The 22,580-nt window shown below is 37.7% G+C and overlaps 1 protein-coding gene across 2 annotated transcripts in view; it reads left to right on the plus strand.

Moving 5' to 3' along the window:
- The window catches only part of MAGI3 (membrane associated guanylate kinase, WW and PDZ domain containing 3), a 260,239-nt gene extending 247,283 nt beyond the window's left edge, over window positions 1–12,956 (plus strand). Inside the window, exons 17-22 of one of the 2 annotated variants that reach the window (XM_063104427.1) lie at window positions 2,163–2,265; window positions 3,039–3,165; window positions 3,698–3,841; window positions 9,648–9,786; window positions 10,770–10,860; window positions 11,467–11,552. In XM_063104427.1, the coding sequence (XP_062960497.1) occupies window positions 2,163–2,265; window positions 3,039–3,165; window positions 3,698–3,841; window positions 9,648–9,786; window positions 10,770–10,819 (563 nt within the window). In that variant the 3' untranslated portion in view covers window positions 10,820–10,860; window positions 11,467–11,552. Of the gene's footprint in view, window positions 1–2,162; window positions 2,266–3,038; window positions 3,166–3,697; window positions 3,842–9,647; window positions 9,787–10,769; window positions 10,861–11,466 lie in introns of both variants that reach the window. The other variant, XM_063104426.1, reaches the window with a different exon arrangement.
- The last annotated feature ends 9,624 nt before the right edge of the window (window positions 12,957–22,580 follow it).

The raw sequence follows: 22,580 nt of genomic DNA on the forward strand, positions 1-22,580 counted from the left end.
GACACAGTGTGGTAAGTGCTATGAAAATATTGTGATCTCAGTGTACTTAAGGAGCCAGGTAGGATTTCATAAGGGAGATGACATTTTGAACAGGAGGTGAAGTGGGAAGGCAGGACTGTCCAGGTGACAAGGTTGAATAGTATCATATGAGCAACAAAAAGTCACCATAGGTTTTTAAGCAAGTTTGTGGCATGTTTCAATCTGTGTGTTAGAACTGGAATCCTGGAAGCAGAATGAAGGCCAGATTGGTAGCAAGGAGACCAGTTAGGAGGCCAGCATAAGTAACTTTGTAAGCTAATTAGGAAAATAAAATTCACGATAGCAGTATAAAAGAGCAACAGATTTCTAGGTCACCAAAAAAAAGAAAAAAATGATAGCCCACCCCATCCCACATTCCTTCCTGGAATACTTGACTTTAAAGAGGAAACACAACCTTCTGGTGAGTTCTCCTCCACAGACTTACTCTCGAAGTCTGGTCCATGTTGAAATCCATCTCAACACACAAGGCTAGCGGTTAGAGAGCATTAGAAATGCGCAGGGGCCAGGTGGTTAGATCATATACCGCTTCTCTGTCCTCCTCCCACTTTGTACCCTCTTGCCTGTGTTTTGCCTGTTTTTAGTGTACTCTTTAGCTTCCAGATGTGAGACATTCTTAAATAAAAATATTTTACTTATGGTTTTAGGTCCCACAGAACTTTAGAGAGGAACAACTTAATCCAAGTCATAAAACAGTGATGCATATAGTAAAGCCTGAAGTTTCAGTTTCCTCAGTAGAAATAACTTCCTGACATTCATATCTCTAATCTTTAACATCAGACTTTCTCTATCTCCATTATATTCCAAGATTCACTTAATATCAGTTTCCACATGTTGTTCTAAGCTAAAATGGTCTCTACTTTGAACATTTTTTCAAAGAAAGGTGAATATTTCAGAATAAATATTTTAAGAGAAATGCAGCCCCAAATGAGACATATCATTTTGCTGTTGATGACGAGAATAATGATGATAGTTATAATAGAATCCTTTATATAGTGAATATTATAGGCCAGGTACTGTTCTAAGCATATACATGTATGAACTTATTTAATACAATAACCCCATGAGGTAACTGTAATTCCCCTTTTATAGATGAGATGATTAGAAGCACAGAAAATATAACTAATTTGCTCATGAACACATAGCTAGTAAATGATAGAGTCAGGCTTAAACCCTGTCCATCTTGCTCCGGAGTTCATGGTCTTAGTCAAGCTACGCTCCCTGTCCTTGATATTTTAAATATCCTATGCTTTGATATTATTTTTGTTGAAACATAATTATTAATATTTGTGAGATACAGAGTTGACTATCAATACTTGGGTACATTGGACAGAGTAAAATGTTCAAGTTTCAGTTTTGAGCATATGAGTCTGACAGCCTTAAGAATCTCTTTTAGCTGTCATCTCCCATGATGTGCCATCTAGTTCTAGATGCAGGCAGTTAACTTTGCTTAGCTATGAAATCTGCTGTCCAGGAACAGCAGGAAATCCAGAGCTGTTGGGAATGATACAGAAACAAATGCTACTTTTTTCACCTATATTTGTGTTCTTAGAAAATAGAAGCAGTATAATCTTTATAAACATTTGTCAGCAGTCAGGATGATTTTATAAGTTTGTCTTTGGTGTTCAGTGTCAAGCAAAATAACTGCTTCTGTATTAAAGATACAAGCTCACAGATGTGTGTGTAGTTTGCAGACCAGCCTCTGTTCCAGCATTCCTGAAACCTATCTTTGTCATCTAGAATAGCTTGCCAATTACGAGAAGTATGCTCTAGAAACCCATAGAATAATTGTCTACAAGATACTTACTGGAGCTCTGTCTTCTAGATGAATATTATTAAGCATATTCATTTCTGATCTTCATGTTGTATGGGTGAACAAAACAAAGGTGAAAGTGGGGAAGTAAGAATATGACTCCTGTTCTCTTAAAACACACGTTAGTCAAAAGCCGCAAGAAAAAACTGTGAATGTTCCAATTCCAGACAGCTGACAATAGTGCTGCTCATGCTAAAGTCATTAAAGTTGGTAAAGTAGTAACCATTTGTTATTTTCTTATTTTCATAGATCCACTTGGCCTTCACATTTTTATGTATAAATTCTTATTTCTATTGTTTTCTCATTTAAACAGAGCATCACGGTCCACCATCAGGAACAAACTCAGCCAGGCAAAGCCCAGCCCTACAGCACAGGCCCATGGGACAGTCACAGGCCAACCATATTCCTGGGGACAGGTGGGGCTGTTCTTCTCAGGTTTTGTGGTTTTTTTCCTCCTCGTGTCCCCACTCTTCATAACCTATCCCATACCCCTCCCCCATGCACTTACGCAGAAGCCAGCTGTTGAAGTTGAAATGAAAAATCTTCCATATACCACCCTCAAATACCTTCTCTATTCTCTCCACCCCCTTGATACCTCATACCTCTTCCTAGCCTCCATCCTCGGCACAGTAGGATTATCCAATCATGCCTGACAAGGGAGGATTAGAAACAGGTGACAGTAGTATCTGTCTCTGCTATTCTTGGTCCTACTTTTGTAAGGGTGACCTCAGACCCGCACAGATTGCTGTCTTCTTAGATTGCCTGAGCAGAGCAGTATTTTGTATGTATTTCTCTTCTCTTTTGTTGAAAATATTAGCCATGAAACAAAAACTAGATTTTGAGAAATGCAGCATCTTCACAGGCATTGGTGCTACAGAGAGCCATTTTTCATTGTGACAAGGTCAACTTATCCACCCTCCAGTTCAGTTGAGTGCAGTTTTCATTGATATAAACTGCACTGAGGCACCCTTAAAAAAATGGGATTTTGACAGACTTTAAACTGTGTTGGAGTTAATGACGAGATTTTTCCTAGCATCTGTCTGGTTCTAGATGTAGTCTGTCTTTATAGTGGTTTGTCAGAGAATGGCAACATTCAGCTTTTCAAAGAAAAGAAATTAATCTGCCTTTACTTTTAGACTGTTTTTCATTTTCTCGGTTCAGAGAGTGACTTGATTTCTCTCTCTTGTAGAAGTGCCCTAGAAGGTGAAATTGGAAAAGATGTCTCCACTTCTTACAGACATTCGTGGTCTGACCACAAGCACCTCGCACAGCCTGACACTGCAGTGATTTCAATTGTAGGCAGTCGACACAATCAGGTAAACAAATATCCACAGATGCAGACTGATGTTCTGAGTTTCTGTATCACTGACATTGGTAAATTTTTATTGCAAATCAGTTTGGATAAGTTTGTTTCCAAAATTAATAATTCTTGTAGACCTACTATGCGTTTGGCAGTCTGTTAGCTTCCATGTGAGAATGTAAAGAGTGAAAGAAAAATTTACCATATAGTAGGAGAAATTTGAACCCTTGTTTAAGCACTTAGAAGCAAATAGTGTTTTAGCTAATAAAAGTAGGGTTTTTTGTTTGTTTTCAGGAATATTAGTCAAAATCTACTTAAAGGAGGAACTTCCCAAAATTCTCTTCTCTAATTGTTCCATTGTAATCTTCAGATTAATTTAGGTTGCCTTTATAAAAATTAGGCAGCCCTTCAAACAATTCTCTCCTTATGCTATAGAAATGTATATTGAAAGTAAAAATCATTTCTCACAGCTATGAAAGTAGTCTTTCTTCAGAATATAAATAAAGGAGTCCATGAGAAGTTGTTTCTCTTATCCTTTTTTTCTCTAGGGCCTTGGTTGTTACCCAGTGGAGCTGGAGCGGGGCCCCCGGGGCTTTGGATTCAGCCTCCGAGGGGGAAAGGAGTACAACATGGGTCTTTTCATCCTTCGTCTTGCTGAGGACGGTCCTGCCGTCAAAGACGGCAGAATTCATGTGAGTTGGCTTCTGTCTGTAACCTTTGGTTCTGGCTCGACTGGAAAGTTCTGAAAAGAATTGATTTAAACAGAATGCAGGAACCTCCTGAATCTAAGAAGTGTGATTTTCTATCACTAAAACCTAAAAGGCAAATGTTGGTCATTTTGCTTTTCTAACCCCCAATGATATTCTTCTCTTCAGTGTGCTGTACACTATTTTGTGGTTATGCTACTTTTGCCTTGTTGATCTTGGTCAAGAAGAAAAATCATTTCTTACTTGTACAGTCAACATTTGAGGGCAAATGGATTAAAAATTAAAAGGTACTTTCATCTTATTAAAAATCTTGGGAAAGCCAGGATAAAACAGAATCTTCAACTTCTTCCAAGAAACAACAGGCCCAACATTTTTTTCCCTCTTAATGGCATTTGCTGTCCTCAATTCTTTAAAAAATAGTTAATTCACTGGTATTCAGTTAGGTTATACACTAGAAATTTTAAGTTTTAAACACCTTTCCCCTACTACCCAAGAGAACTTTGGATTTCTCCCCTCTGCCACCAACAGGCATCAGGGAAAGGGAACTCTTTTTTTTTTTTTTTTTAACTTTTAACTAAGTAAATTAACTAGAAAGGCAAATGATACTGAATTATTAGAAGGTATAATCTAATAACGATCAGAAAAAGCTTCTTCTGGTTGATTGCAGTTTTGAATTTTGCACATCACTACTCTCATTATTCATTTCAGAAACGTGTATTGAGTGTTTGCACTACCCAAGGCTTTATGCCTGGTACTTGAATGAATTGGGAGAAGAGGTGACCCAAAACAAATAAGATATCATCTTTCCTCAAAATGACCAGGCATGTGCACAAGTTCAAAGGGAGTGAAGGGAGAATATTTTGCAGAACAGGAGGTGTTGGAGGGTGGATAAGATTTTAACAGGGAGAGATCAAGGAGAGAAAACATTCCAGGCTGAAGAAATGAGAAACGGGGTAAAACTAAGGAAGTATAAATCATGTAGAGAGAACTTCAAGTGGTCAAGTTTACCTAGTGTTAATTTAGAAAATACATAGGGGAGTAGAGGAAAATGAGAATATAGAAGCAGAACAGGTCACCAATATGGAGGTCCTGGACAGTGGGAAGCCACGGAAGGCTTTTGAGCCAAGAGCCTCCCCTCAGAGCAGTATGCTGATAAAATTAGTCTATTAGTAGTGTGCGGGGTGGAGGAAGGGGAACAGAGGTAGCAATAGTTCTTGCATACAGAGGTGGTGGCGGGAGTATACCTTGAGTGGTAAGCACTTTGGATGGAAAAAAGAGATGAATATGAGATCAACTGTCAGTAAAGAAAGGACCAATCTATAGATGACAAAATGTTAAGTAAGTGAGAGGTGAAGGAAAAGGAAGAGTAAAAAGTGATTCAGAGGCCTTGCCCTTCCTGGACTGTGAAAAACCATTAGGAAGGCCAAAGGGAGAAAGGATTTGGTGTAGTAAGTTTTAGTCATGTTGACATGGAGGTACCAGCTAGGTGAGCAAGTGTAAATGTTTAGCAGGCAATTAGAAATAGTGGCAGAGACCCAGATTGTGAAATTACCCAGACACAGGTGATGATTGAAGCCTTTGTGTTGGATAAGATCCCTAAAATGAAAGATTTAGAGTGTGGGCTAAAGGCAGAACTCTGAGTAAGGCCTGTAATTAGTGGGCCAGAGAAGGTAAAGAAAACTGGAAGGGTGAGAATGCAGAGCCACAGAACCAGAGCTTCAGAATATTTATGACAAGGAGAGAGACTAATGGCCAAGTGCCATTAGTACAGCTAATCAAGAACTCGGTTCACTTTTTTGTAGAGAAAAGTTAATAGTGTAAAGAGAACATGGGTTTGGAAATCAGACCAGACAAGGATCAAACCCCCATTCCTGCCACCTTGTAGCTGTATAACTACTCTGAACCTCACAGTAGATAACTTCTCTGGACCTCAGTTTCCTCTTCTGCAAAATGTGGAGCCATATGTAAAATACATGGCCCAAATAAACTTCTTAAAGTTTAATAAGAGCATTTTCAGACACTGTTTTTAGAGGATGGCATACTTATTCCTGGTTTTCTTGGTCCTTTTTCTTTTCTCTGTCTCTTATTAATCTGTTTAGGTACTTTAAATGTTTTTTCTTTTTTTAATATCCCATTATATATAGTATCACAAAAATTCAGTTAAATAAAGTCAGGATATAATTATGTTTAAAATGTTGGTTCCAAACATAACCTTCAGATCTACTAATCTTACCTAACAAATAAAAACGAAACAAGCCTTAAAGTCTAGTTCTAAAATATGTCATTCTTAATAGATGATCAGAAACTTTAGAATCTCATAATTAAATAAATTTTATTTCAAAAATAAACTCTGAAATTTGAAAACAAAAGCAAATAAGCTATTAAATGTTAGGCCAAGTTCTGCTTTAAACTATAAGAAAATTAATCACCTTTTTCAGAGAAGAGTTATTTTTCTGGCTACTGAATTATTAAAACCTTTACTTAGTAAGGATCATAAGAGCTTGACATATAACTGGTGCTCAATGAAATGTTATTGATGACAACTTACTCTGGTGTCCAGTGCCCAAATGATAAGAGAATTTATCTCCAGCTAACACTCACATGACAGAACTACCTGAGCATCCTTGTCTGCCTCCTCTTCTTTACTTTCTCCTCTTCTCCCTTGCTTTTTCTGTTATGCTGACAACCATACTTTGTGTCCTGAACCAATTATTCCAGTATCTTCAGCACTTGATATAGTGCCTTGAATATTCATGTTAGGTACTCCATAGATATTTATTGAAAGAGTAAAACAGATGGATAAATAATTCTAGATACTAAGAGAATTATTGTTTCTCTTTTTAGTACCTCAAATTAATTCCCAGCACTTATTACTGGGTAGACAGGACTAGGGATACGTGAAGTAATTAGCAACAATGTAATAGTGTAATTCAGAAAACAAGAAAATGTTAACTTGTAATAGAGATAGAAAGGTGATGAGAGTCATTGAGAAGATCTGTTAATTTAGTGAGTCTTAAGCTGGTCCTTAAATCTTAAGATTTAGAGGGGAGGGGTTTGGAAAAAGGTGTTGTGGGCTAAGGGGATGAGAAATAGCTGAATGGAAAGGACTCATATTAGGGAATAGTTTCAGAGTTAAGTATTTAACATAAAACAGAATCAGATTTAGAAAATATTAAGAGTCTGCTATCTTCCAGGCAGCATGTGTTTTTCCAGGCAACATGCGTTTTCACTTATTTTAGTTTTAGTCTTACAAAACTCTATAAGTGGCATTATCCCCACTTTCAGATTTAAAACTGAGGCGGGGGAGACTAAGTCATTTGCTGAGATCACTCAGCCTATGAAAACCACCTATGACCCAGGTCTGTCATCCTCTGAGCCCGTCCATGTGATCTCTACTATGTCAGGCCTTGGCTTGTGTCCACTGGATTTGATTTCATTGGGAGGCATACAGTTTCTTAACAGTTTGTAAGATAATGTAAGCCATATGTTATAAATATTATTTTATAATTTTAATACAGTCTTAGTGGGTGTTGTTTTTAAAACAAGGCTGCCTAAAAAGATAATGACTTTTTTTTAAGGAACTTTTTTTTTTCTCTATCCCTTCTTTCTACTTTTCTTCTTTGGTTCTCCTATTTCATTGTTTTTCTCTCTTTCTCTCTTCTTTGCTCTCTCTTCTCCTCTGTCCCCCATAATTTTATTTTTCAGTAATACAAAACTGAACTTGAATCTTTGTTTTATTTATCAAAAAATGTTTTATCCCTTTTATTCTTATCACATTTTTATTTTTAAAGTAACTTAAAATTTTAAGAATGTTTACATTTCCCTCTCAGAGGTGCCTTTTTTATCTTTAGTTTGTTTAGTTCAGTACAGAACTCTCCCCACCCCAGGTCCTGTCTACCATAAATCTTAAAGCCATGGCTCCACCTTTCTTCCCCCCAATTTAGTTTTAAAGTTAAACAAAAGTGACACCTGGTGGCAAATATGTTCAATTACAAGTTTTATTTGCAGTATATTTGTTGTACTAAAAGAATAAAAAGTGCATGGGTTTTAAGTTTAAGCCAAAGCTATAGCTATAACCTGAATCATGTTTTGCAAGATGTACCCAGACCATGCTGCAAATACTGTCTGCTTGAATTTTCCTTTAATTAACAGCAGGATTATATATCTAATTTATCATCTGTATTTCCTCATGAAAATGATTCTTCTTCCATCACTTAGCAAGGGAAATCTAGGTATATATTATATATTCTTATATATTCTAGATAGTAAGGGTTTTTAAAATTAATTATCTTTATTACTTTTCTCCATAGTATTATCTTTATTATTGTCTTACTTTGGTTGTTTCTTTAAAAAGTATTTTATTTTCATTTTATATATTAAATCCATGAATCTTATCTCTGATATCTTCCATTTTTTCAAGAGTGAGACTCTCATCTCTTTTTTCATAAAAATGCAACAAAACACTTATTCTATTTTCAATTTCATGTTTACTTGAAATTTTTTGCATTGTGTAGAATTGGGTACAGTCTACAGCTAGACCTTCAGACTGATGCACTTTAAAATAACTTGAAAACTAGCATTTATTTGTGCTTGGTGTGCAATCGTGCTTTATCTCATTAAATCCTCCCAACAACCCAAGGGGGTAGGAACTAATATTATCCTCATTTAACACATGAGGGAATTGAGACCACTCATCTCAAAAGAGGTGGAGCCCTGCAGTATGGGAACCACCACTCCAAAGCCCAGCTTCCTAACCACTGTGCCATGCTGAGGCTATAGACAGAATTGTCACATTGACCTTTGTTAAATAATTATTGAGTCCTCTTCTGTTGTGTTACTTCTGGGTTGTTTTTACTAAGCTCTTATAAATATTTGGAATATTTGCTTTTTGGAATTTCAGTAATATTACATTGTTGAGTTTTTCTGTTTTAAAGTGAATACGTGTTGCATGTCACCTAGAAATACATTTTAAAATCACTACCATTATTATCTTTAATTAGGTCCTTTGCAAAAGTTATACTTGGCTTTTCCTTTTTCTTTTAAGATAACTACAGACAATATTCCTAGTAAATAGCAATGGTACTAAGGTATCTTATTCTGATCCCTAGTTTTGTTTGTTTTCTAGGGAAATAATTTTACACTAAAGTGATTAAGTATAAGCCAGTTATTGGTTTTAAATAAGTCTTTGTATTAATCTATTCTCCAAGCTTAATTTTTTTCAAATTTTAATCTATAAATATGTCATTTATCTAACGCCTCATATATGTACAGGATATGGTGGCAGCACAAAGGAGTAGGCAGTTCTCCCTGGAGGCCAGGAAAGGCTTCAAAGAGGAGGAGCACCTGCCCAGGTTTTAGGAAATAAATTCAAGATTCAGCTCAAACTTGAAAGTACCCGTCATAGATTGTTCATTCAGATACAGCTCTGTGATATCATTTGGATTGTTGACACTTAACCTCTTCACTTCACCTCTCCCACTGCTTAACTTTTGTTGGAAAACTTAGAATTTGATCCTTGATTTCAAGATGCCCAGATCCTGACTTACTAGCCATATATAAAAATTTCCCATGTAGGATTTTTATACAGTAAATAAAACTGGGCATTGTCTCTTCCTACTGCCACCATCTGTCCATTTATCAACTCTAGCATGATAGCACTATGTACAATTTAAATATTTTACAAATGAAAGAAAGTCACTTAGCAAAATTGGAATGGCTCCAGAGTTGACAAAAGCAGAATTGAAGAAGGATGCGTACTTTCATGTTGTTCATGTGAATGTTTTTTGTCTAGGTTGGTGACCAGATTGTTGAAATAAATGGGGAACCTACACAAGGCATCACACATACTCGAGCAATTGAGCTCATTCAGGCCGGTGGAAATAAAGTTCTTCTTCTTTTAAGGCCGGGAACTGGCTTGATACCTGACCATGGTAAGTAAAGTACCCCACTGGTAGCTGAAAGGTTGTGAGTTCATTAGGGAGGGGGCAGCAGAAGGAAAAGGAATATCTATTTGGATGGGGATAGATATTTCACTAGCTAATTCAGAGCTGAACACCCAGAACCATTAAAAGCTAGTTAAAGAGTGGAGCAATTATAACTAGTATTGCAAAATAAATGACTTCAACAGGACTTTTGGAATAGCATATATTTTAAACTGGTTTCGTCAGAAAACATAGAGTTGCTTTTGTAGAGAAATGTGCTGTAAAAAATAAGGACATCAAGGGCTGGCTAGTTAGCTCAGTTGGTTAGAGCATGGCACTAATGCCAAGGTCCAGGGTTCAATCCCTGTACTGGCCAGCTGCCAAAATAAACAAATCAATAAAGACATTGGAGGAAAACGATCTGAATATCATGAAAAACATTTTAAATCTCTTCAGAATCTCCCAGCTTTCTCCCCTCCTTAGCTAATTATACATTACCAACAAATGTTATTTATTTCCTTATAGTAGGATAAGTTTATCTCTCAATGAGCAAGTAGCATAAGAACTTTAGGCTTTTCTGATCACTTGTCAAAAACAAGTTGCTATTGCCCTACATGGAGACAAGGAGTTGGACCTGAGACCACGTCTGTACTCCTGTACTGATCTTAAGCTTCCTTGGTTTCATTGTATGTTTTTGAAATATCACAGTATTTGAAAAACACTAATTATTTTTTAATTGAGTGCACTATTCTAGAAATAAAGGCAGTATCACACCCACTTAGTCCTTGTCTCCTCTAGTTCTTCTCCCCGCAATCCCCACCACAGAGCTTTTGAAGGATAAGTGTAAACATAACCTCCTACAGTCCCCTTCCAGCTTATGATTCTCTGACTGTATTATCTTCGTCATCTGCTTGTAAATCATACATTCCCCGTGACATCTTTGCACTGATTTTTTTCCACATAGTCCTAGGCTTTTTCTCTTCCTTCTTCAGGTTTGGCTCCTTCCGGTCTGTGCTCCTACGTGAAACCTGAGCAACATTAAGGCTTTCAGGGCTTTTCTTGGTCTTTCCTTAAAAAGACTTGGTAAATTTGCATGTCTTGTAAATCACTTTCTTCTTTTGTTTTCTTTTTAATTAAAAATGATGCTATTTATTTCTATTCTTCTGCACTTTTCAGTCTACTTTTGACATTAAATTTGACAGCTTAATGCAAGAAAATTATTTTCAAATGCTCATGAACCTCATTCTGGTTACCATAGTTTGGTTTCCTTTATTAATTAGTGATTTTGGCATAATATCTTTAAGCCATATCCATTGATAATTACTTAATTAGTAAGCTTTTTGACCACATAATTTGGTCCAGTTTTATTATTACTTTCTTACAGATTTCTGATTGGGCTTTAATAATAAAGAATTTACAGATCATATAGTATTTCACTAATTATAGATAATTGTAAAAATGAGTACTGTTATTTTATGTATATAAACAACCTACCCTTTATGTACAACAGATGTCTATACACATCTGCCTTTACAGAGAAAGATGTAAACATATAAAACTATATAAAATACTCATACTTTGGCTATTTAAGCAGTCAGTATAATTCAAGTGGCTGTCAAAGCTCAAAATGTATAGTTCCTACATGTAATTGTAAAATATAATAATGTTCCACTCAAATAACTTTTTTAGGTGATTGGGATATTAATAATCCTTCATCTTCAAATGTGATTTATGATGAACAGTCACCATTTCCCCCATCTTCACATTCTGCTTTCATATTTGGAGAGTCTCATGTGCCAGTAATCGAAGAATCTTTAATGAGAGTTCAGATATGTGAAACGGCAGAAGAATTAAAGGACATTGTGCCTGAAAAGAAAAGCACTTTAAATGAAAATCAGTCTGAGGTAAAGGAGCAGTCTCTTCTCCAGAAAAATGTGAGTAAGAGGGATTCACCCAAAAGTCACGGATACAGTGACAAGAAAAATCTATTAAAAGTGGGAAGTGGTGTTACACAAAGAGGAAGATCTGCTAGTCCCAAAAAGTCAGCCAGTCGATTTTCAGAAGAACGTTTGGAAAAGATTCCTAGTTCTCTAAAAACTGACCCCAAAAGAAGACCCAGAGATCGATCGCTCAGCCCCAGGAAAGGGGAGAACAAAAGTAGCCAAATCAGCAACAGGGCAGGGTCTGGACAAGATCATTGCAGAAAAAGCAGAGGACGGTCTTCTAGCCCAAAGAAGCAGCAAAAAATTGAAGGAAGCAAAGACCAGTCAAATGCTGAAGCCAAATTATTAGAAGGTGAAAGTCGAAAAGTTACAGGCCGTGCTAGTGACAATGCTGAACAGATCCCAGATGGGAAAGAAAAATCAGGTGTCATCAGAAAAGATACAAAGCAGAGTCAGGTGGGAAAAAGCAGAACAAGGTCTCCAGAGAAAAAAAGCAAGAGAATGGATGAAAAGTCTCTTCCATCCAAAAAGACTAATAACACTACTAGTAAAGTAGTGTTTGAAAATGAAAAAGGAAAGAAAGTAACAATAGGAGAGACAAGTTCTACTAAAGATAAAATGGGAGAAAACGTCCAAATATCAGAAAAGAAGCTGAAGCAGGAACCTGAAGAGAGGATGGTTTTAAACAAAATAGAAGATCACAAAGGTAAAGAACTGGAAGCAGCTGAGAAAAACAAAGAGAGTGGAGAGTTCAAACCTGAAAGTAGTTCTCCAGTTAAGAAAACACCAATAACTCCAGGGCCCTGGAAGGTGCCAACTGCAAATAAAGTCACAGGCACTACTGGTGTGGCTGAAAAATGGCTGTGACCTTTAATATAAAACAAAGAAAAACAAGTTGTAATTTTTTCTTATTAAAAAGCAGCATTAAAAATTTTTTCCAAGAAATTCTGAAACACATTAAGTACATTTTAATTTGAGCATCAAGTTACCGAGGCTGCATGAAGGGCCTTTAGGATTGCTGAGAACTGTCCCCTGGCTGGCTGCCCTCCCTCACGCTCAGGAAGGAGCTGCGTCCACCTGCTCATCTGACATGCCCTGCTCAGGCTGCCCAGCCCGTCTTCACGAGTGTCTGAATAAATGACATGTTGGTATTAATGATGTGGTCACACCTCACTTTGTATTTGTGCTGAGTTACCTACTGCATCATGTCTGTTTTATCCTTCTCATTCAGATATTTCCACAGTAATGAAAAAGTTAGGTTTGGCTTGGAAGTTGATGTTCTCAATAGCATGTTGCATGTTTACAGAGAGAAATATTTGAGTCTTTGCAGAAGAGATTTTTAACTCTCCATTAAAGATGGCTGTTGCTTCTTCTAACAGCTACTGATGATGTCCCAATTTCAAAATAAACCCCCCCAAAATCACTACAGGAAAAAAAATGTCAAACATTGACACTTTCTTATGGCTTTTTATTTTAATTTGGCTGGATAAAGTATTTCAAATAACTGTTGAAGTTACTACTTACAATTGAATGTTCAAATGAGAAAGTTCCTTAAGCAATAGAGTTCCCCTCCTGCTGTGTTATCCAACCGTGATATAGTTATAGCATCTCAGGCCACCCTTTCTTTTTCATCTGTTTCACTATGAAACTGCAAATAAGCATACGGACATATTGCTTATTCTCTGAAGAAAAACTACCAACTATCTATTTCTGGATATTTTGGTTGTACCTACTACAAAAGTCATTAGTCTTTAATATGTAATACATATTTGAAGAATCAAAATATTATGTGAATTGTGTGGGGGACTTAATCATGACACCAGTTTCACAGTCCATTGCCAGATAAAGTACCGACTCATCTGGTAGCACATGTACGAGTTCGGGTGTTTAGAAGCAGAGCCTGTGCGAGGCTGGCACAGCAAGTAAGGATAAATATGGCAGACAGTACTTGCTGAATCTTATTTCATTTTAATTTTGAGCTACATTAAGTTATTTAAAAACAAGAAAGGGAGACTCAACATTCACTTAGCTTGTACAAATTTTCAGAGTTCTTTTTAAAAATCTAATTAAAGATGTTTGTTGAAAGCTGGAGATAGTTTTTAACTCCGTAAAATAGATCCAGGTTTTTCAGTCCCCTGAAACAGCATTATAGTAGCATCTATAAATAAAGGCACATTCTCAGAATAAAACTATTTTATGGAGTATTTGAACATATTTGTTCTGTCACCCTGGGTTCATCTTATTGTGAAACACATTATGTCCAGGTCCTTCCCTCTGAGAGTCTGACTGTGAAATTCTTTAAAATAACAACTGTGTCAGTCCCTGTAGATAAAATATGCTTCCCAGAGTGAGATTTTTGAAATAATCCCCTTTTCATCAAGAACTATATTTATCCACCTATTGTAACTACTTGAATAGAGCATAATTAGGAGGCTTGATAAATGCTAACAATTTAGTACCACAGAAATGATTTATTTTCCCTATAGTCCACAATTAGTGATACAAATCCTATTTTTATCGTTAACTGTGACACAACTTTGATGACATATGTTATCAGTCCAATGTGGCTCTTCCTTTCTAAGTAACCTGTCACTGTACTGATTATATACTGACTTAGCAATGTGGCCTTGGAATGCTGAGCAAAATATGGATGTACTGGTTGTAAATGTTTATATATTGTACAGTACCTTTATATATATATATACACTTGAGGTTCTGATTAGAGAGAGAGATCTGTAAATCGCTCGTTATTTTTTATATAGATATTAAAAACAAAAACAAAAAATAGTTCATGGCCTGCATTTCTTTAACTGTCAGATTTGTTTAATATTGCTTTCTATTTGTGGAGCTAGTTCTCATCATGGTCTGAGTCCTCAAATATTGTCCCTCAGAGTAACAAACACTCAAAGTCCTATAGTCAGGAAGAATCTCAATGATGACTTTACCTGTATAGCTGTACTTTTACCTATGTGTAAAGCTTGAAATTGGCTTTAGGTAAATATCATTATACCCATTTTTCACCTTTCATTGTAAAGAAAATCGCTTTTTAAAAAAAATTCTTTATTATTTTTTTTTACATTCTATGATGTTGTTGCAGAGCAGTTGGGAGGAAGGGGGAGAGGGGAAAGGGGAAGGAAATGTGAAGGAAGGAGGAGGACGGAGGAGGGGCAGGATTGAGGACTGTGGCAACCCCCACATTCCCACAGGAGAGACGGGGGCTTCCAGCAGTGGCTTCATCACTGGGGGGCTGGGTGCAGCTATCAGGGGGTGTGGCAAAAGCCCTCGCCTCCCACCTCCCCAGCTCAGAAACCCAGGGCCCTTCTTGCTGCAGCTTGGTGATTATCACTGGGCTGGCTACAGGTGTTGGGGTGGCCATGGCCAAGGCCCTCGGCCCCCCACCACCTCAGCTCAGTAGAGCCCAGGGTGCTTCCTGTGGTAGCTCAGTGGTTGTTGCTGGACTGATTGCTCATGTTGGGAGGGTGTGACCGAGGCAAAAGGTCCCCCTCCACCCTGGCTCAGGAGAGCCCACAGCACTTCCTGCAGCTACTTGGTGGTCATTGCTGGGGTGGTTTGCACTTGTCAGAGGGGTGTGACTGAGACCCTCAGCTGCCACCCTCAGGACTGGTTGTGGGTGTCGGGGGGCATGGCTGAGGCCCCCTGCCCTTCCCCCTTTCTAGTTTGGTAGCCCAGGGGACTTCTGGTCCTTCTAGGTATTATAGGTATTCTTTGGTGAAATGAGATCTTTACTAGTTAATATCAAACTTTGTCTCTGGTTGTGGGTACTTTGTTTTTTCTTTCTTTTCTTTTTTTTTGTCCTTTTCGTGACTGGCACTCAGCCAGTGAGCGCACCGGCCAGTCCTACATAGGATCCGAACCTGTGGCGGGAGCGTCGCCGTGCTCCCAGCGCCGCACTCTCCCGAGTGCGCCACGGGCTCGGCCCTTTTTCTTTCAGTTCTGTGTTGGATTATTTGCTGCACCCACCACTCAAACTCTGTGCTGGAACTAACTTGCTGTCCTTTGCTTACTTCTAAAATGGGGGAACTTGCTGTGAGGACCAGGACTTGAGCTCTGTGGTTGAGCTAAAAACTGCTGCTTTGCTGCTGATTCCCTAGGGAAGGCTTTTTGTGCAGCTCAGGTTTTAATGGTTGGCTTTATGGGTACTTCCGGTTCTAGTGAAATCTGGTGCACCTGGGTTGTGTAGAAACACTGGTCTGGGCATGTCTTTTCATCTAACTGCACCCCATGCAATTCTATATTCCTCACCAGTCTCCTCTGAGTGGTCCTATGCTGATTGGAGGGCAGAGCAGCTGTCTGCTGTGCCACAGTGTTCCCCCACTGGGCCTGTCTCCTCACTGCCTGTGTTATAGACACTTCCCATGGGACGGGCCATGCTCTGGTCCCTTGCGATGACTCACAGGCCTCTGAGTGGTTCCTTTTTTTCAGTTGTTGTGGCTCCTTGCTCCTATGTGGGTCCACAGGAACCCTGTTAGTGGTCTTGCTGGCCTGGGGGCCACCAAGGCCCTCTTCTCCCCTGCCGCCTCCAAGCAACTTCATCCGAAAGGCACAGCTGCAGCTTTTTGCCAGCTCCTGCTCCATGCACTCAGCAGCTTCAGCCTATAAACAGCCAGGATTTGAAATGGTTGGAGTGGATTTTTCTTTCTCTCATCATGGCTTCTCCCACCTTCATACACTCCATAGGTCTCTCCTCCTCTTCCCCTGAGTACTAGCAGCCCCAGCATGGCTGTCATTGCTTTTTTATAGTCATAAATTGGTTGATTTGTGGGAGAGAGTAACACTGGGGACTGTCTATTCCACCATCTTGACTGGATTTCCAAGAAAATAGCTTTGCATAGCTTTGCTTAAATAATCCTCTCTTACACTGTCAGAGAGAGAAGACTGTCTTATTGAAAACTCAGTTACTAGACATTTATAATGCATATAGTAGTGTAAGTCCAGTTACTACAGGTAACAAAATTCTGTTTCATCAGACTGTGGCAATTCACATTATTTTTAAAGGTCATTTTATTTAATTTTCTACTTTGAAGTGTTTTGACTTGTTTCATTTAACTCAAAATATTTCAATTAAATGTTAATTAAGTCCATGTCATTTAACATGGAAACTAATAATTCTTGATATGAATAATGTCTAACACCTATTTCAAGACCATGGTTAATTTAATACCCTTGAGGGGGAAAAATAAATTCCTACCTACCATTGCATGAACTCACACTAAAAATAAAACCCAAACCACTAGTACCCAGACGCCAGAGTGAAGATGTGTCATAGCAAAGGCTGCAGAAAGTAGCAGCAAAATAATTTTGTTGTCGTTTTAGTGTATGTTTCTTACTGGTCACAACAGGCAGAAAAGTTTTGGGATTCTCTTATGGTGTCTCACTAGCAAAATTCTAACCTAGCTACATCAATCAATATGGACCAAGCAGCTTTTAAACAGGGTCAACTCCTATTTCTGAAGTCCTAGACCCAGAAAAGCATTTGGCTTTTTACTTCTACATGAGAATATCTTGCTATTAAAAAAAAGAGAAATAACCAAGATATTCTCATGTAGAAATAAATAACCAAATGCTTTTGAACACGTGGACCAATGAAGAGTTTTATGTTTAATATATTCACCATTCGGAGAGTTGGGTTTTAAGAAAGCAAGGATTATTCAAATTAAACCATATGACAACCTGACTAATGAATTCCACAAAGACGTTTTTAAGTTGAAGCTTAGTCCGTAGTGTGCTCCTGGAGCTGAGGAACAGTGGTATGAACATAGACTTCTTACAAAATGTGACATTTCAGTCTGGTATGAGGAATACACCAGAGCAACTTTTTATATCATGACAGCGAATTCCTCTGATGCCTAGAAACTATCTGCTTTTTAAACAATAACAGATTTATTTAGGCAGCTCTTTTCTGGTTCTGCTCTTAGGGTTTATCAGCAATATAATGACATGTTTAAAGCACGCCACAATTATGTGAAATCTATAATCCCTGTTTGGTTAGCTGAACTAGTTTAAGATATCCACTAATTTGGATATATTTTCAATGTTACGCAAGCAGCCTTAAGAAATATAAGAAGAGAGTATGAAGGCTTATAGTGAGTTGGAATTCCATCAAGCAGAAAACACTCAATCTTTCTCACGTATACATTAAAATACAGAAACGTTGCCAGCAGCTTTAATTTAGCTTAAACCTATATTTGACAAAGAATATTGTGGGTATGTCTATTTTACAATATCTGCTTGAAAGTCAAGCATATAACTATTAGCAAATTTACAAATCAAGAGGCTTATTTTGTCCTTAATAAAGGATAACCATTTGTTGACTTGAGTAATACCTTACTACAGCTTATAGGCTCAGGATATGCTGCAGGAAAGGTATGAATTATTGCATATTTGTGAAATTCAAACTTCACTATTCAACATGGACATCAACTGCAAGAAGCAAAGGATTATTTGAAATTACTAAACTAGTCAATACGTGCATAGATTAGACTAAGTTTAATGAATTTACTTCTTGATATTCCCAAGCCACATATTATATTTGGGAGTGAGACCCATCTGGCTCATTACTGAGCGTGTGGACCTAAAATTTTCAAAAGTGAATTCATTAATTTGAAAGTAGGTTATTTTTACAGTGCTTAGGTGGGTCCACTTCTAAATACAATGGACCAAAAATAGAAACGTAAACCTATAAACTTATACTTGAGACATCCTGGTATTTAGGATTTTTCTACCTATCTCTGAAAGTAAAGAACCATACTCCAATTAGGCAAGTATTTGGTTATTCAACTTTTCTAAGTGTTTAGTTGACATTACACATGGGCCATAATGTACATATTTAGGATGATGGTAGATAATGCCTCCATAGCAATTTTAGGAGGGATCATTTTTCCCAATAAAATAAGATTATAAAATTCAGTCAACGTATTTTTCTTACTCTTCTATGGTATTTTTGTTCCAATTAAATGTATGAATGGCCTGATCTAGTTCTGTTTTTACGTCTTGGTTTAGTTTCTCAGCAACAGTTAAATACTACCAAAAGCTCATTCCTTTTTGGAAGTGAAACAAAAGTCCAAGTTCCTAGAAATTATTATACAGGGATAAAGGAAGCACTGAGGGTAGAAGAACCATAAAATTACAACTCTTCCATCCTAATGGGAAAAAATGGTATGAATGGTAAATTACTTGAGGTCTATTCTTCATTCAACACATTTTTATTGAGCACCTGTTATGGGTCAGGAACTGTTGTGCATTCAGGGGACCTAGGAATGAACAAGAAAAAGTCCCTGCCTTCAAGGGGCTTACATTCTAGTGGGGAAGGAGACAAGTATGCAAAAAATAAACAAGATAATCAGATTGTGATAAGTGCCATAAAGGAAATTAACACGGTGATAAAACTGAGATAAAATGGGAAACTAATTTAACTAGGGTCATCAAAGAAGGCCCTTCTAAAGAACTCAGAGTGAGAGATAAGAAGCTTCCAGCCAGCGATGATGAGCCTAAGAAAATATTCCAGGCAGAAGAAACAAGCTCGCACAAGCCTGATGTGAGAAAGAGTTTGGAATTATGGAGGAACAGAGGGAGGCCAGTGTAAGGTGAAGCAGAGTAAGATTATGACGTGAAGCAGGTACAGTTGAAAAGGGAGGTGGGCCTGAAGATGAAGGGCCATGGAGGCCACCACAGGGAAAGCCAAGAAGAATTTAAGTAGCAATTATGTAAATATAGTTTCCATATTTTAAGCTCATGTGGCTGTGGGGAACTGACTGTAGGAGGCAAGAACAGAAAGAGATTAGTGGGTCAGCGCAGTAGTCCTGATGAGTGAAGCAAGAAGGCTTAAACTAGTAGCAGTAGAAATGCAGAACTGACATCACTTGGCAGTAGATTAGATATGGAGCCTTTGGCTTGAGCAATTGGGTAAACATTGCATCATGTACTAAGGTGGGGAAAATATTTACTCTCTTACCTTAAAACTGAAAACAGTGGGGAAAAGATATGAAAAAATGAATTTTAGATGTTAGACAACAGGCAGCACAGGATAGTGGAATTAAGGTGAGCCCCATGACTGTCGCAGATTACTGCCTAGAGGCAGTTTCCACCCTGCAGTGCAAGAAGGGAAAACCTGAACAGACCAAGCAGTCTTGCTGAGTTGAGGAGACAGAATTGAGAATTTGGAGAGGCCCTGGTGGCTAGAATTTGCAGAGAAGAGTACCAGAGAGAATACAGCTGCATGGAGAGAAGAGAGCTCCAGAGACCTGAAGAGTGCCTTTTCAAGTCTTCAGCAAAGTATTGATAAGCAGCACAAGCATATGAGAAAATACCCAAGAACAAGGTAAGAACCACCAAAAAGAAGCAGGAAGAAAAACGCCTGAAGTTACACAGAGCTGGGAATAGTTCACATTCTCCCAGCTAAAGTGGAAAAGCCTCATAATGAACAAGGCACCCATCAGGTATGGTACTCAGAAGGATATTGCTTCGGTAGTGGAGAAAAGTAGCCCTAAACTAAAGGCTGCTCTGGCCCACTTAACTCTTTCTTAAAAGCAAGCCTTGAAATGATCAAACTGTTTCCAAGTAACTTAACTGCATTCCAAAACAAAGCTCAAGAAAAATTAAGACTACAAAAAGAATACACATACACAAAAACTCAATACCCAACAATGTAAAATTCACAACCAACAAAAAATTACCAGGCATGCAAAAAAGCAGGAAAATATGACCCCAAATGAGGAGAAAACTCAATAAAAACAAGCTCCAAAATGATCCAGATAGCTGTTTTAATGTCCTTATTTACTATTCATATTATAAATGTTAAAGTAGAGAAATGAATAAGATGTTAAGGAGAGACATGGAAGATTAAAAAGAGACCAAAATCAAACTTCTAGAGATAAAAAACAAAATTGATGGGATTAACAGCCAATCAGTGCAGAAGAATAGGTTAGTGAACTTGAAGGCACAGCAATAGAAACCATCCAAAATTAAAGACAGAGGGAAGTCTGGAAAAATGTATGGAGCACCAGTGAGCCAAAGGACAACTTCCAGTAGCCTAATATACATGTAAATTCTAGTCCCAGAAGGAGGGAGATGAGAGTGGAGTGTAGAAAAATTATAATGCCCAAAAGTTTTCCAAATTTTATAATGTTGAAATATAAAACTATATAAAACAAAATGAAAACTATCGATCCACAGATCCATTACGTTTAACAAAACACACACAAAAAGCATGAAAACTATACCAGTGCACATTATATTGCACAAATTCAATGGTAAAGATAAATCTTAAAAGCAGCCAGTATTTAAAAAAAATGAAGATACATATACAGACAAATGAGGATAAGAGTGACAGCAGATTTCTTGACAGAAACAACACAGTCCAGGAGGCAGTGGAGCAACCACATCTTTAGACATAGAATTTTATATTTGGCAAAAATATCTTTCAAAAATCTTTCCAAACAGGTGGACCTATACACTTTGCTAAAAGGATTTTGGGGCCGACCCCGTGGCGCACTCGGGAGAGTGCAGCGCTGGGAGCGCAGCAGTGCTCCTGCCGCGGGTTCGGATCCTATATAAGGACGGCCGGTGCACTCTCTGGCTGAGCACAGTACCGCCGGTCACAAAAAGACAAATAAATAAATAAATAAATAAATAAATAAATAAAATGAAAGGATTTTGGACTTTTATCTTCACAGTGATAGTAAGCCACTAATGGGTTCTACATGATGAGACGTGCATTTCAGAAAAGACACATTACCTTTTCAGAGGAATGGACTGGGCTTGCGGGGAGGAGAGCCATTCATAGGTAAGAGCAGAAGCAGCAGTAACTTGTTGAAAAACAAAGGACATTGATCAACTTAGACTAGGCTGGTGGCAGTGGGGATGGAGACGTGGACTGATAAGAAAGATATCGAGAGAGAAGATAGTTATTCAAAGACTTGGTGACTGATTAGATGTGAGGTATGAGAAAGAGGAAAGAGTCAACAATGATTCCCAAGTTTCTGATACGATCAACTGTACTTACATATAATTTTGTCCACCTGGAAAATAATTTAAACCAAATAACATTATCAAAAGTGTAACTGAAGCAACCCACAAGAGTAAACTAACATTCTAAACAGTGCACTTAAACTAAGAATTCACTGTTTAAAAGTTGCCAATAAAAATGGAACAGCATTTTTTGTAGGAGAAAAAGATGAAGGCATCAGCTTTCTTCATCTGAAATCTCTAGTGAGCTTAATCTTGGATTTGAGACAGTTGCTACTGTTCCTTATGGAAAGTAGTAAAAGCGTGGTTCCTATGAGCTGTTGACACACTACAGCGCCTCCACAGAGCAGTTCCTACTAAAGGTAGATGACTATAATTGGGTCCTATCTTTTAAAAAATTATAACTCTCATGCGGCATTTAGAATGGCTTTATATTTTTGGTAACACACTTCTAGTTCAGTAACCTTGCTTCCTATGTTTCTATCTTTGCAGTTAGGAATCCATCAGTGAGATTTTTCAAGGACTAGAAATGGTAATGAAAAATGTTATTGTGGAGCTACTAAGTGCTAAATAGACTGTGCTAAGTACCTTACATGATAATCTCATTTCATCTTAACCCTATTAGGTACTTATGATCCCCACTTAACAGGTGAGAAAATTGAAATGCAGAAAGGTTAACTTGCTCCAGATTATGAAGCTAGTAAGTGGCAGAGCCAACGATTTGAACCCAGAAAGGTCCGACCTCAATCCCTGAACTTGTGAGAAACTCATCTTTAAACCTCACAAATCTTTGTGCATATTAGAGTATGGATACTTATTCACTTATTTTGAGTACATGCTTTACATGTAATAACCAAGTTTCTAAATTATTTCCAT

Source organism: Cynocephalus volans, chromosome 8 (assembly GCF_027409185.1).
Source record: "Cynocephalus volans isolate mCynVol1 chromosome 8, mCynVol1.pri, whole genome shotgun sequence".
In the NCBI taxonomy this organism is placed as follows: domain Eukaryota; kingdom Metazoa; phylum Chordata; class Mammalia; order Dermoptera; family Cynocephalidae; genus Cynocephalus; species Cynocephalus volans.